This window comes from Mastacembelus armatus, chromosome 7, assembly GCF_900324485.2.
Source record: "Mastacembelus armatus chromosome 7, fMasArm1.2, whole genome shotgun sequence".
NCBI classification, from domain to species: Eukaryota; Metazoa; Chordata; class Actinopteri; order Synbranchiformes; family Mastacembelidae; genus Mastacembelus; species Mastacembelus armatus.
Window position 1 is genome coordinate 19835288 of NC_046639.1, and position 22197 is coordinate 19857484.

General features: G+C 43.4%; 2 protein-coding genes across 2 annotated transcripts in view; both read right to left on the bottom strand.

Annotated features, from left to right (window-relative positions):
• The window catches only part of atp2b3b (ATPase plasma membrane Ca2+ transporting 3b), a 42891-nt gene extending 29715 nt beyond the window's left edge, over positions 1-13176 (bottom strand). Inside the window, exons 1-4 of the mRNA XM_033325300.1 lie at positions 13049-13176; positions 6051-6897; positions 2291-2488; positions 132-389 (exon numbers count right to left, since the gene is read on the bottom strand). Coding sequence (XP_033181191.1) covers positions 132-389; positions 2291-2488; positions 6051-6300 — 706 coding nt within the window. The 5' untranslated portion in view covers positions 6301-6897; positions 13049-13176. The remainder of the gene's footprint in view (positions 1-131; positions 390-2290; positions 2489-6050; positions 6898-13048) is intronic.
• Positions 13177-17052: 3876 nt separating this feature from the next.
• Positions 17053-22197, bottom strand: ccnq (cyclin Q). Its single transcript, XM_026333625.1, has 6 exons — positions 22130-22197; positions 21748-21925; positions 20105-20288; positions 19181-19313; positions 18564-18782; positions 17053-17846 (listed from the first exon to the last, which is right to left on the bottom strand). The coding sequence occupies exons 2-6, from the start codon at positions 21884-21886 to the stop codon at positions 17757-17759; spliced, it is 765 nt and encodes a 254-aa protein (XP_026189410.1). The 5' UTR covers positions 21887-21925; positions 22130-22197; the 3' UTR covers positions 17053-17756.

Consider the following 22197-nt stretch of genomic DNA (forward strand, 5'->3'; position numbering starts at 1 on the left):
ACCATCATGGCAGGCATCTTCTACATGATGTACAATTAATTATTGAGTTGGAGAAGATATAAACAGATAAATCATTATTAAAATTGTCTGCTCCTGTTGTATACAATAAGCATTTGTGATGGTCTCTTTACCGTATTTGACCTGCGCTATGTCACCGACCACCATGTCAGCCACAGGGATCTGGATGACATTTCCTTTCCGCACGACAGTGAACTTCTGCTCTTGCTCAATCCGACTCTGCAGACCCCGGAACTGCTTCTCTTTGGACCAGTCATTAAACGCCGTCACCAGGACGACACACACGACAGACAGAAGGATGGCCGCACCCTCAATCCAGCCGGCATCAGCCTCGCCTTCATCCTCTGCGCCCCCCGACACATTCCCACATGCTGGTCAGAGTGGAACACAGTGTTGTTGGTTAGATATTTCATGAAATAAACAACTAGAGACAAAGCTGAAGCAGTATTTCAACTGATGGTTATTCACAGGCACAGTTGGATGGGTTCATTCACTTTTCCTTAACTTATTAAATGTAACAAGGAAAGCAAAAGTAAAGGGGCAATCTGTGGCCTAGTGTAGATAAATGAGTCATCCACCACCTCCACCTAACAAGAAAAATGTCAAAACCTCCTGACTCGTGAACCACAGGAAGACCTTTAGGTATGACTCAGAACAAACAGTATGGTTAACTGCTACTTATAGTGGCCGCGTTCCACTAGAGTTTATCATCATATAACTTATACTACACCATTCATGATGGCAGATGACTACAAATGCTTATGTTGCACCTAACAAGATGAATGTGTGGTATAGTTTGCATGTGCTGCTATTGTTTGGGGTGCACTGTGAAATGTCAGGCCAGAGCCACAGTGTCCTACATTTCCTCCTCCTGTGCACTGAGCCCACTTCCTCTTTATTATGACCTGTCATGCGATAAACAGACCTAGAAAGCTTATAGCCACAGCTGGGTGATCCCAAGATATTATGATTAATCTCTGCAGCTTTTGTATATTGTATAATTGCCCTTTAATTTTGTGAATTTTTGTCTTTTAATTGGGAAACAAACTAAGGTAATAAGATAGGAATTACATAGTCAATCTTACAAATTCATCCAAATAGCAATGATCAGGAGCAGGATATTGATTGATTATATATTGATTAACTGACACCATCTAAAGGAAATTCTGATTATTGATAAGAGAATACTGCATAAGATAAGAGTTTTATGTAAATATGCCTGAGCCAGACAATGCAGCAGTGTTTCAATGTGAGGCCTGCAGAAAAATACAGTCAGCCTGGATAAATCAAGTGCTTTGGAAAACTTCCAATATGTCCAAGGGAAAATACAGGTAATTCTCACTTAAAATCTTCTTTACATTGTAATTTTCACATTTTACTTAACCCTGAAACAAATTTTAAAGCAAGACTATGACTAAAATTCACTATTGCTTAATTCAATCCATTTAGTAGTTTTGCAGGTAATGTTAGCAAATATCAAACCGATGTAACTGTCACAGACTTCATTGACTTTATAACTCTTCTTTACTTGTGCAACTGTTATGCTATGTTTTATCATTCACCACTAACTCACTGTTACCAAATTAAAAGTTTATTAGCAGTAAAACCCTTTTCTCAGCAAAGCACACAGGACTTTTGCTACTACTGCCTTAATCTGTGGGTTATGGCCATTTACAGATGCAAATCTGAGCAAACTTTAAATAGATTCTGCTGTGTAACTGACTTTACTAAGACCATTCACTGATTTTACGACTCTTGAGTGAGTTTTTACTGCATCTTATGGTCTTAATCAGTGTTTGGGATGTGGACAGATTTGGCTGTGTTGTGAATTGCAATTAACGGATCAGAAAGTGAGCATTTTGTGTGGTTTGTTGTAAATTTTATGACTTTTCTCTACTTGTGTCACCAATCCAGTGCATTTAGAAATTAACGATTATTATGTGATCTGCATTTATAGCCGCAAAATTTGCAATGGTCCATTTTAGAACTCTTTTTCATTCTTCTTCCTGTACTTTCTCAACCTCTCAAATTTCTTAATTTCTTTTCCTCCTACAGCTTTAACTTCCTCTACTCTCACTCCAGCTCTTTATCCAGGCTACAGGTGACAGGGCGATGATGATTCATCTTCCTCCTCACCTCTCCTCTTCTATTTCTCTATAGCTCTAATCTTGAATGCTGTCACTTCATCCTTCACACCTAAAACACTCACCCAAAAATGAATAAATTAAATAAAAATAATAATCCACCCTCCCCCCACTGCCCTTGTCCTCACATTCGCTTTCCTTTCCAGGGGGGTGGTAGAAAGACAGGCCGAGGGAGATGATGGCAGCAGCCTCCAAGATGATGAGTGTGACGTCCTGTAAGGCCTCCCACACCAGCTCCAGGAAGGTCTTGGGCTTCTTCGGGGGGATGAAATTTTGGCCAAACGTTTGGTGCCGGCGATCCAGGTCTGTTGGGTCCCCACTGAGGCCTGAGGTTGAGATAGAGAGAAACTTTTTTGATCCAATAAAATAGTTAAAAAAAACATAAACCAGTCAAATCAAATCAGTGAGTTATGGCAGCTACATTCAAATGTACTTCTCATCTCCGGCTTCAGCCTCACCCCTAAGTGATGCAGTTTCCATGGTGACCAGGATATCAGGTCCAGGGCTTCCTGTCTCTAACAGGTTTCTGCCCAGCAACAGGTGATGTCATTGTTTCAGTGTGATAGGTTCAGAGCAGAGTTTTTTTTTCCTTTTTTTTCATTGGCTGTCAGGTTAACAGCAATTTGTGGTTATATGCTGTGGTTGGCCAAGGTTGGTGACTATGTTTGCGTCTGTTTGCCTGTGTGTGTTTTTGGGTACATCCTGGTCCAGTGTGCTTGCTGCAGGGAGACGTACGTAGCTCTCAGCACTGAGCACAAGACCTGTGTAGCAAATATGACGTTCAACAGGGTTCAGGCCAAGGCGAGACAGGGAGAGGGAGGAAACAGGTGACCTTATGCTGAGTAATCGTAGTGAACTGTATCATCCCTTCATTAGTCCTCCCTCGCTTCTTTTCACATCCACTCATCCATCCCTCCATTCTCAACCTTTTTCCTCATCCTCTTCCACAGCCTCTCTCATTGACTCTCTTCCTCCTCTCTTTTTCTCCCTCTCTCAATCTCCCCTTCATGTGTCCTTGACAATGCGGCAAGCTGTTCTAGCTTTCCCTCCTCACCCCTCTCGCAGCCCCCCAATCACCACATACACAAACAGTCTTTCTTTCGTTCCCTCTTTCTCCTCCTCCTCTTGCTCATCACTGTGGATGTACTGGTCTCATACTGCAGTGTTGTGGTGTCACACACAGAGAGATCCCATCCTGCAATGGTTTAACCTGCACTTTGCTCTTTGGATCATGTTACAGATGATGCTCAGCATCGCTGCATCATGATGCATATGCCTGTAGTGCATTTAGCCCAGCGTGTGTCATCGTTATGTATTTGTGTAGTGCGTATACATACCCACATTTTCCCATCTGATCTGCCTATTCATGTCCCTCCTCTGTGATCAGTTTGATTGTAATCATAATAAGCAGAGACAGCAGCTTTTGTTGTGCTGTCAAACGGCCACAAGTTCTGACTGATCGGTCACAAGGTTGAGCCATCCGGGTTTTGAGTGATGACATGAGATATCTACTAGGTGGGAAACATGTTTCTTCATCTGCTTTGCACTTTGGCTGGTTTGTCACACCAGATTACACCATATGTAATTTGTGAAAGTCAGCACAGTGCAAAAGAAGCAAGTCCAAGTGTGTGGTGAGCAGTGTTTGTGTGTGTTGTTTGCCAACTGTGCTATGTAGGGACAACTGCAGATATATGGCTCTGAGTGTGTGTGTGTGTGTGTGTGTGTGGGTGTGTGTGGAGGGGGCTATACATTGTGAGGAACAGTTTAACTCTTATACCATCTGAGTGAGGACATTGTGGCTGGTTGTCACTTTCTAACACACATTCTCAAAGCGTCAAGACTTGGCTTTAGGGTTCAGGTTAGGGTTAGAGATTTAGTTATAATGGTTAAAATTATTTTAAGAGGCTAGGGATTAATTATTTTGATAATTGACATCACATAGAGAGTAGGTCAAATGAGTGTTTGTGTTATTTTAGTTAAGCTTAGTGAGGACATTTCTACATTGTGAGGAAAATGTGGCTGGTTTTCACTTTACACTGGAAATGCTGGAGATTTTATGCCTTTTAATGAATAGTTGTGACAGTTAAAGTTAGATATACTGTAGATGTGGATGTGAGTGTTAGTGTGTTTGTCTCCATGTGTCAGCTCTGTGACAGACTGGGGATGTGTGGACCAAAGGTCAGCTAGGTCTGGCTACGGCACCCCCATGACCCTCTACAGGATAAGCAGCATAGATAACGGATGTAGTTAGGGTTAGGGTAAGGGGCTAGGGAGTGCATAATGTCAGTGAATGTTCTTACAACTATAGGTAGTGTGACGTGTGTGTGTTTGTGCTGGCTTTGACGGGACCTGCTACACTGAGTCCTGACCAGCTTAGAGTATCAAATTAGCAACACTTAACACACACTTACTGTAATTCAACACCCACTAACTCTCTCAATGTTTCTGCAGCTCGTTCACATTCACACTCTCTCACACACACACACACACACACACACACACACACAGCATAGACTTTCCCTTTCACTTGAACACACTCTTCTGTCTCCGTTCACTCCTCTCTGTTCCTCACCAGCTCCATCTCACAGTTCTCAGTCATCGTTCTCTCTCTCTTACTGGCTTTCCCAGCCAACTTCACTCTGCTGTTGTGTTGCTAGGTTACAAACTAGTTGAAGGGGTGGGCGTAGTGTGGTACCACACCCCTGCTAGCACATACAAGTGTGCATGCACACAGACACCCATATTTTATCATTAGTATCAATATAAGTCATTGATTGGGATAATCGTATTCGCTTGTTATTTTTTGTGCGTGCATGTTTTCCTGTTTGTCTGCACATGGTTTACCTCAACTCATGACCTTGTGGGGACATTTAGGCCAACCTGATTTCAGGGTTGAGAGGAGAAGCAGGCTTAATTTATGACAGTTGTTGGGTTGACACATCTAGTTTTGATGCTTCAGATTTGTATGAGAGGGGTAGAGATTGCATTAGGTCAGTAAAGACAAAAGTGTGTGTTAATAGTTTAAGTGCAGAAATAATTTATAGTATGTATTAAGTAAAAATAGGATACTTTGGGCTCTGATCACACTTTCTGTGCTACATATTTCACAGTAGTTTCATCTATTTACAATAATGAATTGATTTTTAAACAAATGCTCATACATTTATAGTCAGCAAAATAATCTAGTGATCATTTCAGCTCTAGTTATTATTTTTTTGTCCATTCATCCACTGTAATCCCTTCATCTAATCATCAATCAATTCATCCACTCATTGTCTGTCCAACCAAAAACTGCTGCAGCCAGGATTACATGCTGTGAGTAAGTGTTTTGACCGCACTTCCATTTCATTTTGCATTTGTCTGGATGAGATGTGGGGCACTGCAGTTAAGTTGCTGCATTGTTTTTAACTTCAGTCAACTTGTATAGAAGTATTGCATTCATTAAAAAAGATTCTTTTATCAGTATTAGCGTTGACTTCGTTATAGAATCGCTGGTGAACACATGGTTTTATTTGTTTGAGTCAAAAGATGATGACAAACTGGAAATCATGATTTGCACACAGTTTGTTGCAACACCACTCATGCAGAGGTGTCTGCCCTCAGACAACAGTACAATGTCATCCATTCTTGCACTCCTTCATTCAGCTAATCTCAGCGTATCAATTCATCTCCCTTCCAACCCATTTTCATTCATCCACTCTATAGAACCATCTATCCAACAAGCCAGCAATCTCATGCACCCATTCATTCCTCAATCCCTCTATTTGTGCATCTGTGTTCTCATCCAGACCTCCAAACAGCCATCTACTCCGCCATCATACATTATTCCATCCATCTTCGTACCAACTTTCAAACCATTCACCCTCTGGCCTGTCGACGCCTGCTCACCATCAGTGATGTTGGACTGTAATCTCTGGCAGAGGCCCTCTGTGTCTCCGTAGCTGTCCTGGATCTTCTGCAGGGCTTCAGTCCCTCGGAGCTCCATCAGCTCCCTGAGCTCCTTCACCGTGACCCCAAAGTCTCCCCCTGCATGGCTGCCATCTGCCCTTGCTCCTCCTCCACCCCTTCCTCGAGTCCCTTTGGGATAAAATTCCACCGCACTGTTTGCCATTTCACCCATTGTGGCTGTTGTTGACATGTCAGTAAGGGTTTTCTTCTGTGTGGGTCGTCCTTTCTCTCTGTACTCTGTCCTGAACTCAGTTCACTCTTTGTTTGGTTGGCGGAGTGGTGTTCATGTGCTCAACAGTCTGAATCCTGTCTGAATTCTGTCTCAATATTCTACTTAAAAATGTGTAATTATGATGATACACCTAAACCCTTTTCAATTTTTATTTAAGGGAAATGAAGGAGAGTTGGTTATTTGTCTTTTCTGCTCGCTATGGTGGCCTAGCCTCCCACTGCTCCTTTAATTCTCCATAGCAGGAGGCGGAGGCGGGTGAGGGGGATGAAGGACAGTGAGCAGGGGCACTTCAGAAGCGTAATGTCTGAATGAATCCAGCTTCTTCTCCTTTGTCTCCTCTGCAACTCTGCTCTTTCCTCGTTTCTGTCCCCCTCCCTCCAGGGTCACGGCCAGTCCATGGACGGACAGAAGGATGGACGTGCTGACAGACTCACAGATGGCAATGGAGGGATGATGGATGGATGGAGAGAGGGGCAAGCGAGGCAAAGGCAGCTGATAAATCAGAGACAGAAAGTGGATCCAGTTCAGAGGTAGCTACTGCTGCACCACCAGGACCTAAGAGGGTATGAAAGAGAGAGAGATAAAACATGATCACTTTACTCTATTGATCTCAGTCACTATTATTATATAAAAAACATCTCTGAGGCAGAGACAAGGCATGTACAGCTGTGACATGTTTGACGCAATGACAAAAAAAATCTAGTTTCAGTTCATTAGTCTTAGTATGACTTGCATACAGTTAGATTAGTACAAACATGATACATTTGATCTAAGTTCAATATAGACCCACACTTTGGCCTCAGCTTGACTTTTTCACACTTGTACCTTTATCCCACTTCACGTTGTTTAATTTTTGATTCATTATGATTCATTTTTGGCCACATGGGGGCAGCACAACAAGCTGTAAACGCAACATTTACTTTTTAAACTGGTTATAACTAAGATATTAGCAAACCATGGCTGAAATACACATCCATTAGCAACATTAGCATTCATTTGAAGTCGGTGCTTTTGGCAAAGGGATGTCTAATATTCCCATCGACTCATGAGACAAATATCTGCTTCTTCAGCTGCTAATTGCTCACCAGCCAGTCACTAACTTGGTCTGTTTGCTGTTTGTAGGTGAAAACAGTGCTTTTGAAAGCTGCAGGGCATAAATGCAAAATAAAGACTTAAAAGTTGGTAAACCCTTTGAGTGGGTTCAACACTGTGACAAACATGTTTCACATTTTTCATCTATTGTTAGCTTAAACTATTTGTCAAAAATGGAAACAGTCTTAAATAGAGGTTTGTATCTTTATATTCCACCAAAGTTGTTTGAAATAAGGTCCGCAGAACAAAAACAATCTGATTGTTGCTTTAGCTTTCATCCGCAAAGACTTTAATGTACAAGATGCTATTTGAAGGGGAAAAAAAACAAAGTTAAAACATTTTCATCTGATACTGATTTTACTGGACATTAATACATCACAAACTTTCCCTGTCTGGTTCTTGTTGTCAGGAAGGCCTATGAAAACACCAAAACCAACCATGTGGCACTACCTCTCTCAATACTCTCAAAACATATTGCTTCATTTTTTAAAACCTCTCTGTAATATCTGTCCACTGTATTTTGAAGACCTGTGCTCAAACAGGAGGAAAGAACGCATTTGTTGGGCCTATTTTCAGCTGCGGACTCAGTTGGTGCTTTAGTGAATATCTGTGGCAGCAGGATGGTGTACTGTATGTGGGACTGAGTCAACAGAAACTACAGTGTGTGTGTGTGTGTGTTCATGATAATGAAGGCACATGTGCATTAGTGTGTGCCTCAATAATGGAGCTTGATGGCACAGAGGGATGAAAAATATCATGGTCGTTGTTGGGTTTGGTGTTTTCATGAGATTTGCTGATAATAAAAAAAAAAGATTTATTCCAGCCTGTTTATGCTAACGTTAACTTTGCACTCACTTTGCATCCACATACCTTTAAGGTGCGATTAACTCAGTTTGTTCAAGTTTCCTGAAATGAGCTGCTCTTGTTGAATCCAACAATATCCTAATCAGTGAATTACCATTTCAGCTCATTTCTGGAGCTGATTTAATTAAAATAAATCTGACACGGCTCGTGCTCAGCACAGCCTGGGAACAACAGCAACTTGCTTTCTTCAGCCACACACTGACTAAGATGACGCTTCATCTCACATGAGCAATTAGCGCCAGCTGTAACTAAATATTCTCAGCATCACACATGACACAACATATTCTGATTCCCCTACCAGGGTATTTTACATAAGGATGAGCATAAAAAATCATCATCCCTTTTCTCCTCCCTTCCCTCAACTCCCTCTGCCTCTTGCGTCTTCTCCCTCCCGTTTTTCTCTCTGCCCTGCCACGCTCTATCCTGACTGAGAGCGTTAGTTCAAGACTGAGTCACCCTGCTCTGCCTTTGAAGCTCCCTCTTGCTCTCCATCCCTTCTTATTTACCTGCTCTTCCATCTATTTATCTCTATCTGTCTATCTGTATGGGTTTGCAGTCTTTTTGTGCACATCTTGTCTTGTGGTGTTCATTGCTTGTTATTTTACCTTCCTCTCTACCCCCCCCCAACTCCCTCATTTTGTCATTCTCACTCTCTATCTGCTTCCTGCTACTGCAATCATTTATTTACTCAGCCAGTCTCGTTTTTTTCCCATCCAGTCTCTTACTCACCGATTCCGTCTGATTTTATAACACTTACACAAGAAAAAGCTTCTCTGTTCAGCCTCACAACTACTGCGACCAACTCTGACAGTGTCTTTGTGTTTGTTTCACAGTTGTGACATATACATTACGCATGTACATATGTGTGCACATGCAAACCTGCATTGCACAACTAAAAAGCTTTATGCATTTCTAACAATACAATCCACTGTAGCCACAGGATGCAAGCAGCACAAATGTACAGTAAAAGCACACAAAGACACTATCACTCCTGCCTGGAGACATCACTTACATGATCTCTGTCATGACACAACACACAAATATGTCATCCATAATGGTGCTTTCAAAATGAGAGTGAATAAGAGATGGAGTGAGAGGGGGGCTGTCCTGCCTGAAAATGTGTTTGAACATGAAAAGAGTCAGACAAAAGGTCACCACAGTCCTCAGCGGCCTACCCATTTATTCTGAATGCTAGCCCTGCTTCTCTGCAAATCATCCCTCAGAAGGTCGGAGCAATTTGATGTTTTTTTTTTTTTTTGTTAAGAAAGTGGCCGTTCTTTCCCTTCAGGTATTTTCTCTCTATCGCAGCAGCGAGTAAGTTGAGAAAGGTACAGAATGGTGAAGACACAGGGGAGAAGGTCCTGGTGGGATTTGATTTGATTCTGGGCCAATGGAGCCATGTATGCTTTATGACTGTGTGTGTGCTGGAAGGGGTAACCCAGGCTACATACACACAAACCTGAGCACGTGTGCCTAAACAAACATGTGCACTCATGTGTTCCTGTCTGCACTCCTTAATTGTTCACATAATTGTCATGTTGGGTGAGCCTGTGTACATTTCTGCTCTGTGTCTTTTTGCACTAGTTTACAGCAGCAAAGCCTGCAGTCTACCTGTGCAGCTGCAGTCCTACTTTGTGACAGGCTTCTGAAGGGTCACCTCTGGCAGGGCCTTTGTATCCGGGCTGCTGCTGCCTGCCGTCGCTGGCTCGGCGCCAGTCACACACTTCTGTAATGCCCAGCGGGAATAGCACACTTAGAATTCAACACAGTCAGTGGCTGGAGCCATTAAAGATGGTCCGCCAACAGAGATATCTGCATTACTGTAGAGCAGCTGGATGATGCTGAGGATGATGATAGTGAAGGTTTGACACAGGAAGGGCCGGTGAAAGAAAGTCCCAGTTAAGGCTGATTGATGTCCATTCTGATAGTACCTCTCTCTCTCTTACAGTCCAGACACACTCTCATGTCCATCCCACATGAGCCAACATCCATCCAAAGCTTCACACACACACACACACACACACACAGGGTTGGACTGGGACAAAAAACTGGCCCTGGCTTTTTTTTTTGTCCCAGGTGTCCCACCGCAATCAGACAGATACCACCCAAGCTGAGAAATAAATGTGCAGCCAAAAGTGCGTGGGCCCACTGGGAAAATGCCCGGTATGCCAGATTACCAGTCCACCACTGCGCACACACAATTCAGCAGCCAGTTGCCTGGAAGAGTGTGCACCTCTGTGCAGGAATGGCCCCACGCAACAGTGTGTTTCCCACACAAAACGACCTTTCCTGGTCACCTTCAGACGTGCCTGGGCTTTATCCCTCGGCTCAGCCTCATCCCCAACACATTTACAGCAACAGGAGAGGTCCTGATTAGAGCTCAGAGACCACACTGTGGACTTACTAAAAATGCATGGAGAGGAGGAGAGCGGACTCTAACGTGCGCCACTTGCCTACCCTGTGTCCCTCTGCAAGGTTACCGGCCCGCTCTGCCCAACTCACACCAACCCTGCGCCGGGCGACTTGCACCGGTCCCTCCGGCCAGAGATCAGTGCCCGATCCCAGAGACACCCCCGCAGCTCAGCGCTGCAGGTGCGACAAACAACGCAATTGATACCAAACAGCCCACAGCCCGGTACACAGGGTAGCCCGGGAAAACCGGGAGGCAAGTGGAAGAATAGCCCGTGCTGCTCGGTGAAAATGTTGGACTGCAGCCCCTTGTCAAGTGACACAGGACATGAAGGGATGGATGCACGGATGGATGGATGGATGGGATATGTTGCTCTATGCACGCACGCGCGCACATTCAGATGCGCGCGCGCTCACACACATACACACACACACACACACACACACACTCATACACGCGTACATACTCCCTGATAATGTCATAACGCTGTTTGCAGAGTATTATGGTATGCCCTACTGTATAGGCTGTTATTACAGCAGTGCGAGGCCTGGGACGAGAGAAGCCACATCAGGCCACATCACATCCTCAAAGTCCGCTAAAAACCTCCCGCGTGCTATTAATCAATCAATCAGCGCGAGGAACACATCTCCCCTATAATAAAAACGGCGCTCGAGCGTCCGGGGTAAATAACAGTCACGCACGCGAGCACTCACGGACTCACCGACTCACCGTGCAGGCCGAGCTCAAGGACATCAGCATCAGCGTGCGGGCGGGGAAGCAGAGTCCCCGTTAATCTCCGTGAAGCGGAGAGTGTCCCAAACCGGATGAGAGGATACAGCGGGCACCGGGGCTGCGGCAGCTCCGGTCGCCTGGAGTCCGAAGGAGTGGAGGGATGAAAGACGACGACGGTGCTGATGAATATTCCGCTCCGCGCGGTCACCTGACGGTCGGTCGGCGGAGTTCTGCGGCGGTGAGGAGAGGAAGAGAGAGAGAGAGAGAGAGAGAGAGGGAGAGAGGGTGAGAGAGAGAGAGAGAGAGGGGGAGAGAGAGAGAGGGAGGGGGAGAGAGAGAGAGAGAAAGACAGAGAGAGGGAGGGAGACAGAAGGAGAGAGGGAGGGAGAGAGAGGATGCGCCGGGTTAGGGTTTAAAGACCTCCGTTATGGGGAGGAAGAGAAGGGTGGGGGAAAGAGAGAGAGAGAAAGGGGGAGGGGGGGGGGGGTAATCTGTGCGCCGGGACCCGGTCTGTGACAGCTGCTAATTTGACCGAATTCGGTTAACTGTTACCGGCTCTCGGAGCAAAAGAAGAGAAACGCAGCGGAGAGAGGAGACGCTCATGCGACATGTTTGGTGTTTGGAGGTGTGTGTGTGGGGGGGGGGGGGTGTTCGGTCGCAGCATCCGCTAGAGGATCCGAGCGACGGAGAGAGGTACGTCAGCCCCCCCGACTGCGTCATGACGACACCACCACAGACTGCAGCGTACGTTTTAGAGCAGGGTAGGGCCCGTGTCAGCTAAGAGCCATAGTTTTTAACACCTCTAACCAGTAATGAAGTACTCAGAATCCTCTTCCTAATAAAGGTCCTGCATTCCAAATGTTACTGCAGTAAAAGTCCAAAAGTACCAGCATCCAAATGTACTTGAAGTATCCAAAGTAAAAAGTAGTCATTGTGCAGAATGGCCCATTTCACATGAATGTATCTGATATTATTGGATTCTAATTATTGATGCATTATTGTGTTCATCACTTTAATGTTACAGCTGGTAAAGGTGGAGCTAATGTTAACTACCTTATATACTTCTAATTTGAAGTACTTTCCATACTGCTGGGTAGTTTGGGAATTTCCCACCAGGGATCAATAAAGTTTGATGATTAGACTGTATTTTGTTTGATTCATCTGATTCTGAAAAGGAACTAAAGTTAGCAGATAAATGTAGAGCAGAAAAAAGTACAAGGTTTGGCTCTGACATGTAGTGAAGTCTGAGGATGAAGCAGCACTACATGGAAGTAGTAAAATTGAAAAAAAAAAAAACTATTTAGGTGTGACATTTGAGTAAAGGTACAAAAATGGAGAACACATCACAAGTAAATATACCTCATTCAAAGAGAAAAAAAAACTATAGTACTATATCACTAAGTATTATCAACAAAATGTACAGACCACAAGTAAAGGTGCTGGTTATCCAGTAAGTACCTCAGAATTGCAGTTAAATACAGTACAGGAGTAAATGTACTTGTACATGTTAATGTGTGGTAGAAATGGCTGCAGCAAGAGACAAAGACTAAACGTCAAAATTACATCTATGAAGCAAAGAGCAGAAACACTGAATTGAAAAGCCTGTACCTGGGGGAACAGTGGACGCCTCTAAAACATCACTGGTTCCTTAAACTGGGATGTGCCCGGCTGATCCACAGCTCGTGGGACTGGAGGAATAAATGCAGTGCTGACCAATTACAAGCAGCAGACTCTTCCTCTTCCACCCTGTCATACATACATCAATGCAGCCCCCCCTCCACCCACAGCCCACCAGCCACACACATGGCAATGCCCAAGTGGCTACTGTCAAAGCTTGTCATGCTGCTAGCCTCTGTGGGGAGAAAGAGGAGAAATGTATTTATAGATGAATCAGATGAACTTATTAATAGATCCTCTACGCTGCAGGGAGATGGACCACACACTTGTCCGTCTATCCAGACACACACACACGCTGACATATACCTTTATCTCACCAACCCACCCCCCACGTCCACAACATCTTCAAGATTCACATATACAAAAAAAATTCTTAGCTGAGCCCTAATCAGTTTTGTAATTCCTCTAAAAAAAAAAAAAATCTTTCAAACACCTCATGTGGTAATAAATGTGATTTTAAAGGGAAATAAGGGGGCAAGTCTTACATTATAAATACTATGTTGGCTGAAGGGTGATTACATCTTAAAACTAGCATTTAATACTGTTTACATACACTTAAAATCATTCAGGGGGTTTGTCTACAGTGATACTGACAACAGCATCAGTTAAAGTAAAAAAACATCTTTGTGGGGTACTCATTTGAAGGGCAAAATTGAACAAACATGCAGAAAATGAAGGGTCTGAATACTTAGTAATATCAGATGTTTACAGTTCTCTACAGCAGCTTTAGTGTTAACGCCTTTAGTTGGTTTGTCGACATATTTGTTTTCAGAAAACAGACTAAGATCACAATCCCAGATATTCTCCTTCCACTGGCCTCTACTCTCCAAAGCCCTACACAGATTTCCTCAACTGTCTATGAGTGATGGGTTCCAACATTCATTCCAACAATCAAGCTACTGTCAGAGATCGCAAAACTCAATCTCAGAAAGTATTCTGGGTGAAATTTTGGAGACATACCTGATCGCCAATCAGCGAAGACTCCAGTTCGCCCATGATCTTTCTTCTAGCACTACCACAATGCTGACTTTCGTGGTTTTCAGTGAAATACCTCAGCAGCTTTTTGACGCAGACGTTCATGTTCCTCTGTATGAACAGAAATGCCTTTACCTTCAGTCCAGTGCCATCACAAGCTCAACACTTTAATCTGTTAATTACTTTAGTGATCAAACATAACTGATGGCATCCCCTTTAGTTTCACCTGTACTTTGTGTTTACTACTAATTAGCAATAACGTTATACCTGCTGAACACCAGTATATCAGCGTGCAGATGTTTAGCTCAAAGCACTGCAGTGCCTCCAACAGCACTGCTGCCCCATCCATGTCTTGTTGACTCTTAATCATTCCAAACATTTCTCGTAGTCACTGCTCGTTTTCAAATCTGTCCTTAAAGAGAAATGTCTGACCAGATTCTGAACCATCTTTACAGTTTCCTGTATTTTCAACATCAGCTGTATCACAATGTTTGCTTTAATGTTACTGGTCACCTTGTGATGTCTTGATAGACTTTTGACTGATGGTTTGATGGCGTTGTCTGTCTGCTGACCCATCCATCTTTTCTTCTCACTGTTTACATAGATGATGAATCATGCAGGCTGCTCTTTTTGCTCCACCCTTCAATAATAAAGAGTGTTGTCCCTCACACACACACACACGCATACACTTGCTCTCTTAAATCTATTGTCTATGCATTAGACATTTAGAGCATTTAGGAGCACTTGGTTGATGTCTAATAGATGTGAGGCTGAAGGCTGCAGAGCTTTTATCAGTTCAAGGGCACTCAGCTCACAGACTGCAGGCCCCATGTAACATTAACATCTCAAACTGACATTTCAATATAAACATACGTGCACACGGAGACGTACACACACACACATCTGGTCATGTGTGACCTCTGACTTCCCCTTAAGCCCACAGTAAAGGCTGAAGTGATGTGTAAGCAGATCAGAAGCATACAGCGCAGAGGAGAGCGATCAGAGCAGGCTGCAGAGTGTTGAAGTGTGATACAACGATAAGCTCCCCTCCCTCACTTGCCATTTCCTTCTGTACTTCCCTCTTTTTCACCATCCCTTACATTCCCCTCTCCTTACCCCCTCCACCTCTCATCCATCCATGTCACTCTCTTTTTCCCTATTCCTCCGACTGCTTCCCTCTGTATTTCTTCCCATCTGATGGTTAATTCATGGAGTCTGGCTGAACACGCACCTTCTCCATTATTAATATAACATTAGGGAGGGCGGAGGAGAGAAAAAGAGAAGGGAGGCAGCACAGAGGAGAGAAGGAAGATGGGGAGACACAGGGAAGAGGACAGAAGACAAGGAAAAGGACTGGACAAAAGGTGAGAAAGGAGAGACGCACAGCAAAAGTGATGGAGATGGAAGAGATAAAGAGAAAGGCAGCCAGATTTTCTCCCAGCAGCTTCAGGAGCCGGAGGAAAGTGGTAGATGAGAAGGGAGAAAATGTGTCAGGATGAGGAATATTGTGTGACACGTGATGCCATTGGGATGCACGCAATGTCTCTTGTCCTGTGAAGAGAAGCAGAATGCATGAGGGAGCGAGGAGAAGACAGAAAGAGACTCAGATGTGTCAGTGCTGATCATGTGACTGTGCAACTCCTTTATCCTGACCCCACACACACTAACACACACCTGAGACAGGCAGACCTGATTTTACAAGATGAAAACAAAAAGGTAAGTGAAGCAAAGCACTCCTCTAAAAATACCAAGTCTGTGAAGCTTTGTACAGTTAAGAAGGAAGTTAAAGCAGTGTTTAACAGTATTTGCAGAATCACAGCAGACAGACAAAACACTGAAACATTTTGATGATAAACAGCAGTGACGGCAGAGTTTTCATAACTCTTATAGCTTGCAGTGTTACATCTTTGTTTCTTCACCCAAAACATTCTCACTATTAAAAAAAACAAGCACAAGGTGGCCTCATTTCCCCCTAACATTCATTTTGGTTTTACACTCCACTTAGGCCCAACATATTACAGAGTCGCAGCCACCTCGGGGCATTCTGGGCTCTTAGCTCTGGGCTGCCACCGTTTTACCCTGTTGTGTTCACAGATCTGCTAATTTTGAGTTTATCTGCAAGTAAACGTTAAGTCTGGAGATATCCTCTATTTTTCTGTCAGCTAACACACTTAACACAACATAACCAACATCTTGCATCAGGTAGCAAAAATAAAACATTTTTATAGCCCGCCTTGAATTATATACAGTAAGAATTATTGTCAAGAAAACTGGGAAGGAGAACTATGGTCAACAATGTGAAAGAGACAAGCTTTTCCTAAAAATCAGGACATGACCTATTCTAGTATCCCTTTGCTTTTCTGGTCTAAGATGTTTAATCACATACACGGTAAACATGTAAAGCTGGTATTAACAGTTAAACTCTGTGGCTGTAAAATCATTTTTCAACCCTTTCTTTATTAATATTGTTATTCCAAGTTATACCATACTGTACCGTAAACCTTAGGAGTGAGAAAATGACACAGATTAAATGATATTTAGCGATTATCGTAAAGAGCAGCCCAAGTTCTTATTTGTGATTTTTAAAACTATCTACCACAGCAATTTCACAGCTGTTACTCAAACAAGAGGTAACTGTGTATTATATTAATCCACTGATGAAAATAGTCCCCAACAAGACTATTTTCAGTAGTGGATTAATACACACTTGGTTCATGATAATGTATGCGGGATAGAGGAAAAGCACAGCTCTGGAAACAGCAACAGTGCAAAAACACACAAGGACAGACTTCATGAACCAAGAGGATTATGAGCTGCAAAAAATCCCACTGTAGTCACAGTGAAGGATATTATCATTTATAATGAAAAGGTCTTTATGTCAAAGGCTGCATTCACATTTGGGTAGAGCTTTTATATAATAATAAGAAGCACCATGAAGATGAGTTATTGTATCTTAAAAATGAAGGACAGGGGTTGTTTTATTATTGTACAGAATATCAAACCTTCCTTGTTAACATGTAGATCTGTCCATGAAAGGTTTCACTCCCAATCAAGTGTTCAAGACATGACTTCAACTGCATACAGGTAGTAGTTATATCACTGAATAATACATATCTCACTGATGTCACCATTCTCATGTATTTTTATTGATTTTCTTGGAATTATTGATTGAATTATTTATAACAACTGGGTGGTGAACTTTAGATTTTCCCTATCAAATCCATACAGTGGGCTCTGTGGTTAAAACCTTTTATGTGTGGAGTGTGATGACGTTACTGGTGCTGAGGGGTGAGAGGTTTTAGAAAAAAAAAAAACTTGGTGCTGATGTTTTATGTTACAGAGCACATTGGTATTCTGCAGGGCTGAGAGATCAAACATCAGAAAGCAAGAAATGTCTCCCCACGGTGGCAGGAATAGGTAGTACAGGTGTGTTTTTTGTCACAGCTCATAGACTAACTGGGGCAATATGAGGTCTTCTCTCTCTCTCCCTCACACAGACACAAACAGGGACACATGTACACAAACACACCTGAACCCCAACACTCACATGCTGAGAGTAACACAAGCACACACATTCACAAAAACAATACAAATACACACACACACACACACACACACAAGACTCTCCTGTGTCTCCTGTGAAGACATCTTGGAGGTGTGTCCTTTAGATACACTTGGCTTCCATGTCGTAGAGCTGAAGAAGGTCAGAGATCACAGCGTCGATGTCTGCTTTGGTCACGTACTCACACAGCACCTACACACACAACACAACACAGACTTCAGCTCCACACCTGGCCCCAATAAACAGTGGACATCAAAGGTCCCCACGCCATTTCAAATGACCTAGATTTTATTGCCTTAAGGACTGAAACAGAAAAACATAACAAATCCTGATTTTTTTTTTCCATTTGCATTTGTATAGAGGGACTTACAAAAATCAAATAGATAGCAAAAGAGACTTCATTTGAATAACAGTTTTGCAGTGGGAAACTGTAATTGTCACCACTGTTCAATTAATACTTAACTTTTATAAAGAACCATAACTGCTTTAAAGCATGGCTGGAGCAGCATGGTGAGGTGGGAATGTCACTTTGGTTAAAGGGCACAAAGGTACAAAGCTGCAGGGTTTCTGCTGGCATGACCCTAAAAGCAGAGGACACCCCTGCAAGACTACAAATCCTGTTTGTATCAGCCATAATGTAAAAGTAACTTATGGAGTAATCTGAATATCTGGACATGCTTTAAATTCCACTGCTGCATCCAAGCTGCTAAATGTTAATACACAAAGTTGTGTGTGCGCGCTCCAGAGATAGAACGCATGATCTAATTAACAGGCTAGCTGGTGGAGCATTCCTGTAAATGTTAGCTAAACCAAGCTAACAGGCCAGGTATGAAAATCAAGTAACATTAAAGAAACACTACATGTCAGCATTCAGTGAGTCTTTTTAGTACACTGTCTGCAGTCACACACCTGCCACCACTCTTTGTCCCCAGCAGGCAGCTCCACTCCATAGCTGTTTAGAGCCAGGTACAGTGTTGCTATGGCGATGTGCTGCGGTGTGTGGCGGATGCATATGGCTCCATGGTAACAGTCTCTGAGCAACGCCCAGGAAGTCTCAGCGATGGGGGTTCGAGACCAAGCATGGCGGTTCACCAGCGACTTCACAGACAACAGGTAGTGGAGTAAATACTGAAGACAGAGAACACAAGATCACTCTGCACATTCTGCTTTATTAGATCCAAACACCAACAATTTGTTTTAACTTAAATACATACATGGATACATAATACATAACATGTGCAAGGGCGATCATTAAAGTCATTTTGATTAACTTTTCTGGCTCTTGAATCAGATAACTTGACTTTGGTTTTTGTTCATCGGTAAAGATAGGAAGAGCCGAGATCAGCAGGAGAAAGTGATATTTGAAAACACATCTTTAACTCAAACCATACAAACAAACACACAGGGACAACCATGACATCAGCAGACAATAACAGAGAGAGACAAGCAGGCTCAACATTAAATAGGGGGGACAGGAGTACACACACATGCCACACATGCACAGACACAGATACAGACTCACCCACCTTGTGAGGGTGTTCAAAGGAGACATGGAAGTTGAGCTGTCGGAGGATGAGGAGCTCACACTGCACCACACTGTCCCTCAGGTCCCAGAACTCCTTGTCACATTCTAGAGGAGCACTGCCACTGTTGAAATACCTGCAAGGGAGGAACAGGAAGAGAGAGGGAAGGTGGATAGAGGCAGAGACAGGGAGCATTCAAGGTGACCACTTCAACAGACATCACAAAGTTTTGCTATTTTGGAGAAAAGCAGATCTAATTTTTCATTCGACTATCAGTAAACCCATTTATGAAATTCTTTGGAAAATTATCACAAGTCACATCTTTATAAGTCTTGTTTTATCTACCCTACAGCCCAAAATAATTTTAATAATTTACAGTGACAAAACAGAAAAGCAGAAAACTGTGGTTGGTTGATGTCATTTATTGATCAGTTTACCAAGAAAAACACTGGTTTCAGATTCACAAACATTTATATTTGTTGCTTTACTTATTCTATGATAGCAAAAGGAGCATATTGAGGACTGTTGGTCGAGCAGAACCACACATTTAAATAATTGTTTCCATCTACAGTGCTATCACATCTTACATGCTAAATCTGTAAACACACCATAAAAACCATTACACAAATCTTAAAACATAAGATTCATATATAGTAGCTAACATATTTATGAACATTTGACTTCTCTGGACAAGCCTATTTAAATAAACATACTTAAGCAATACAATGTATACACATCACGACTGAATAAGTCTGCATCATTTCAACAACTCTGCTCAGAAAATTAAAACTGATGAAAATCATTGAGTTTCTTGTCATTGTGACAACCAAATTCAATAATTACAGTTCATGGGAACATTGCTCTCAGCGATGTGATTTCAGTGTGGCCATACAGCAGATGTAACACATTTTTAACCAGGAATATTACCTGTGGCTTACGTTGATGATGTCACGGGTCCTGATGTGCTGCTCCTCCACTTTTCCAGCCAGGTACACACAGCTCATGGCCACCAAGTAGGGTTCATACGCATGCAAGCTGACATGTTCAAAGAAACGGTGGTACAACACGCACGCTGTGGCTACGGGCACTGAGCGCATACCCAGCTTCACTCCTGAGCAGGGAAGGAGGGGGCAGTAGTGAACTCTTTAACAATAACTCAAAAGCTCAAAATCAGATCTGGGTTTCAACAAACATATATGAATCTGTCAAATTAAGATTGACAGATTCATACATACACAAGTAGTGTCATTAATTGCAGATCTCTTTATTTAGAAAGATTAAATAAGGTCTTCTAATAACACTTTTTCATTTCATTTCCTTTTGCTTATCTGGGACCGGGACCGGGTCGCAGGGGGAGCAGTCTAAGCAAAGATGCCCAACCCTCCCTCTCCCCAGACACCTCTACTAGCTCTCCTGGAGGGACGCTGGGATGTTCCTAGGCCAGCAAGGAAATTAAATCCCTCCTGGGTCTTCCCAGGGGTCTCCTCCCAGTGGGACATGCCTGGAACATCTCCCCAGGGAGACGCCCAGGAGGCATCCAAGACAGGAAGACAGATGCCCAAACCAAACCAAACTGGCTCCTCTCAATGTGGAGGAGCAGCGGCTCTACCCCGAGCTCCTTCCAAAAGCCAGCCCCAGTACCAAAAGCGAATTTAACCATTTGAGATATAGGTCTCTCGAAGTGCCTGCCTTCTACCGCTGCCTAAAGCACAGTACCGGCTCCATATGTTCCCTGCTGCGGGTGGTGGGCCCACGGACTATGTTGTCTCTTCAGGCTGTGCCCAAACGGGCTCCATTGGTGGAGGCCCGGCCACCAGGCACTCGCCTTTGAGCCACTGCCCCAGGCCTGGCTACAGGGATAGACCCTGGTATCCCCATACTGGGCAGGGTCACATGCCTTGCTGTATTTACTTCCACATGGGGTCTTTTAAGCTGCACTTTGCCTTGTCCATCACCTGAGACCAATTTGCCTTGGGTGACCCTACTAGGGGGGTATAGCCCCTGATCATTTGAACATTTAGGCACTCAAACCCCTGCACCACGATAAAGTGGCAACTCATGGAAGAACTCTAATGACAGTGATATTGTCATTAGGGCAAAAATTGGGCAGTGTATCACAGCTCTGCACAACCATAAATGTGTCTAAACGTCTGTGCCTGTGTTGAATACTACTACCCTCTTCCATCAAAATACACAGGAGTGATAATGTACAGGCCAAAGCTAAAAATTAAGTAGTGCTGTTTGGTGAATTACGTTTGGCCTAAATTAAACAACAGAGCGTCAATAGAACACAGAGAGGAACATTTCAGGACATCTATTGGTTCGCTGTGGTGACCCCTGAAGGGAGCAGCCGAAAGGAAAGGAAAAGACCAAATATTGATTCATTAAGTCTAAATTTCATCTTAGTAAATCAACATCAACATTGTGCTACAACAAACCATTATTCAAACTCAGCTGTATAATTTCACCGTGATTGACTCTTATCTTGTTGAACTTCTCCTGAGAGAAACTGTTTTCCCACATCAGACTTTTTTATCCTGATAAACACACACACGACCCTCTGTGGTTACCTGTCTCCATAATGAAGCGACAGACCCGAAAGTGAGTTTTCATGTCTCGGGCAGGCTCAGACTCTTGATCCCCGCCGGAGTCTCTCCTACCCGCAAGCCATTGTGGTTCAGGTCCGGGGGCCGAGGACGGACCTTCCATGGTTCATAGACCAGCAGCAGGACCAGGACCAAACGCTATCTGGTAAAACAAGAAGACACGCGGTCAGTGAGTCAACGTTAGCTAACAGCTACAGCGTTAGCTGCACGAGCGTTTAAGTAAATTGTGGGTGGTAAAAACACCGACGCGTGTTTTAAAGTTATGCAACGATAAGTTTGAAGTTTGCCCGTAACTTAGCAGGCAAAGCAAACACAAAGGTGGAGGAGTACTAAAGGTTTTACTCACCCCCAGTCTGTTTTGGTGCTAGAATACAGCCATGATCGCAAGGGGACGTTAGGTACCGGAAGAAAAAT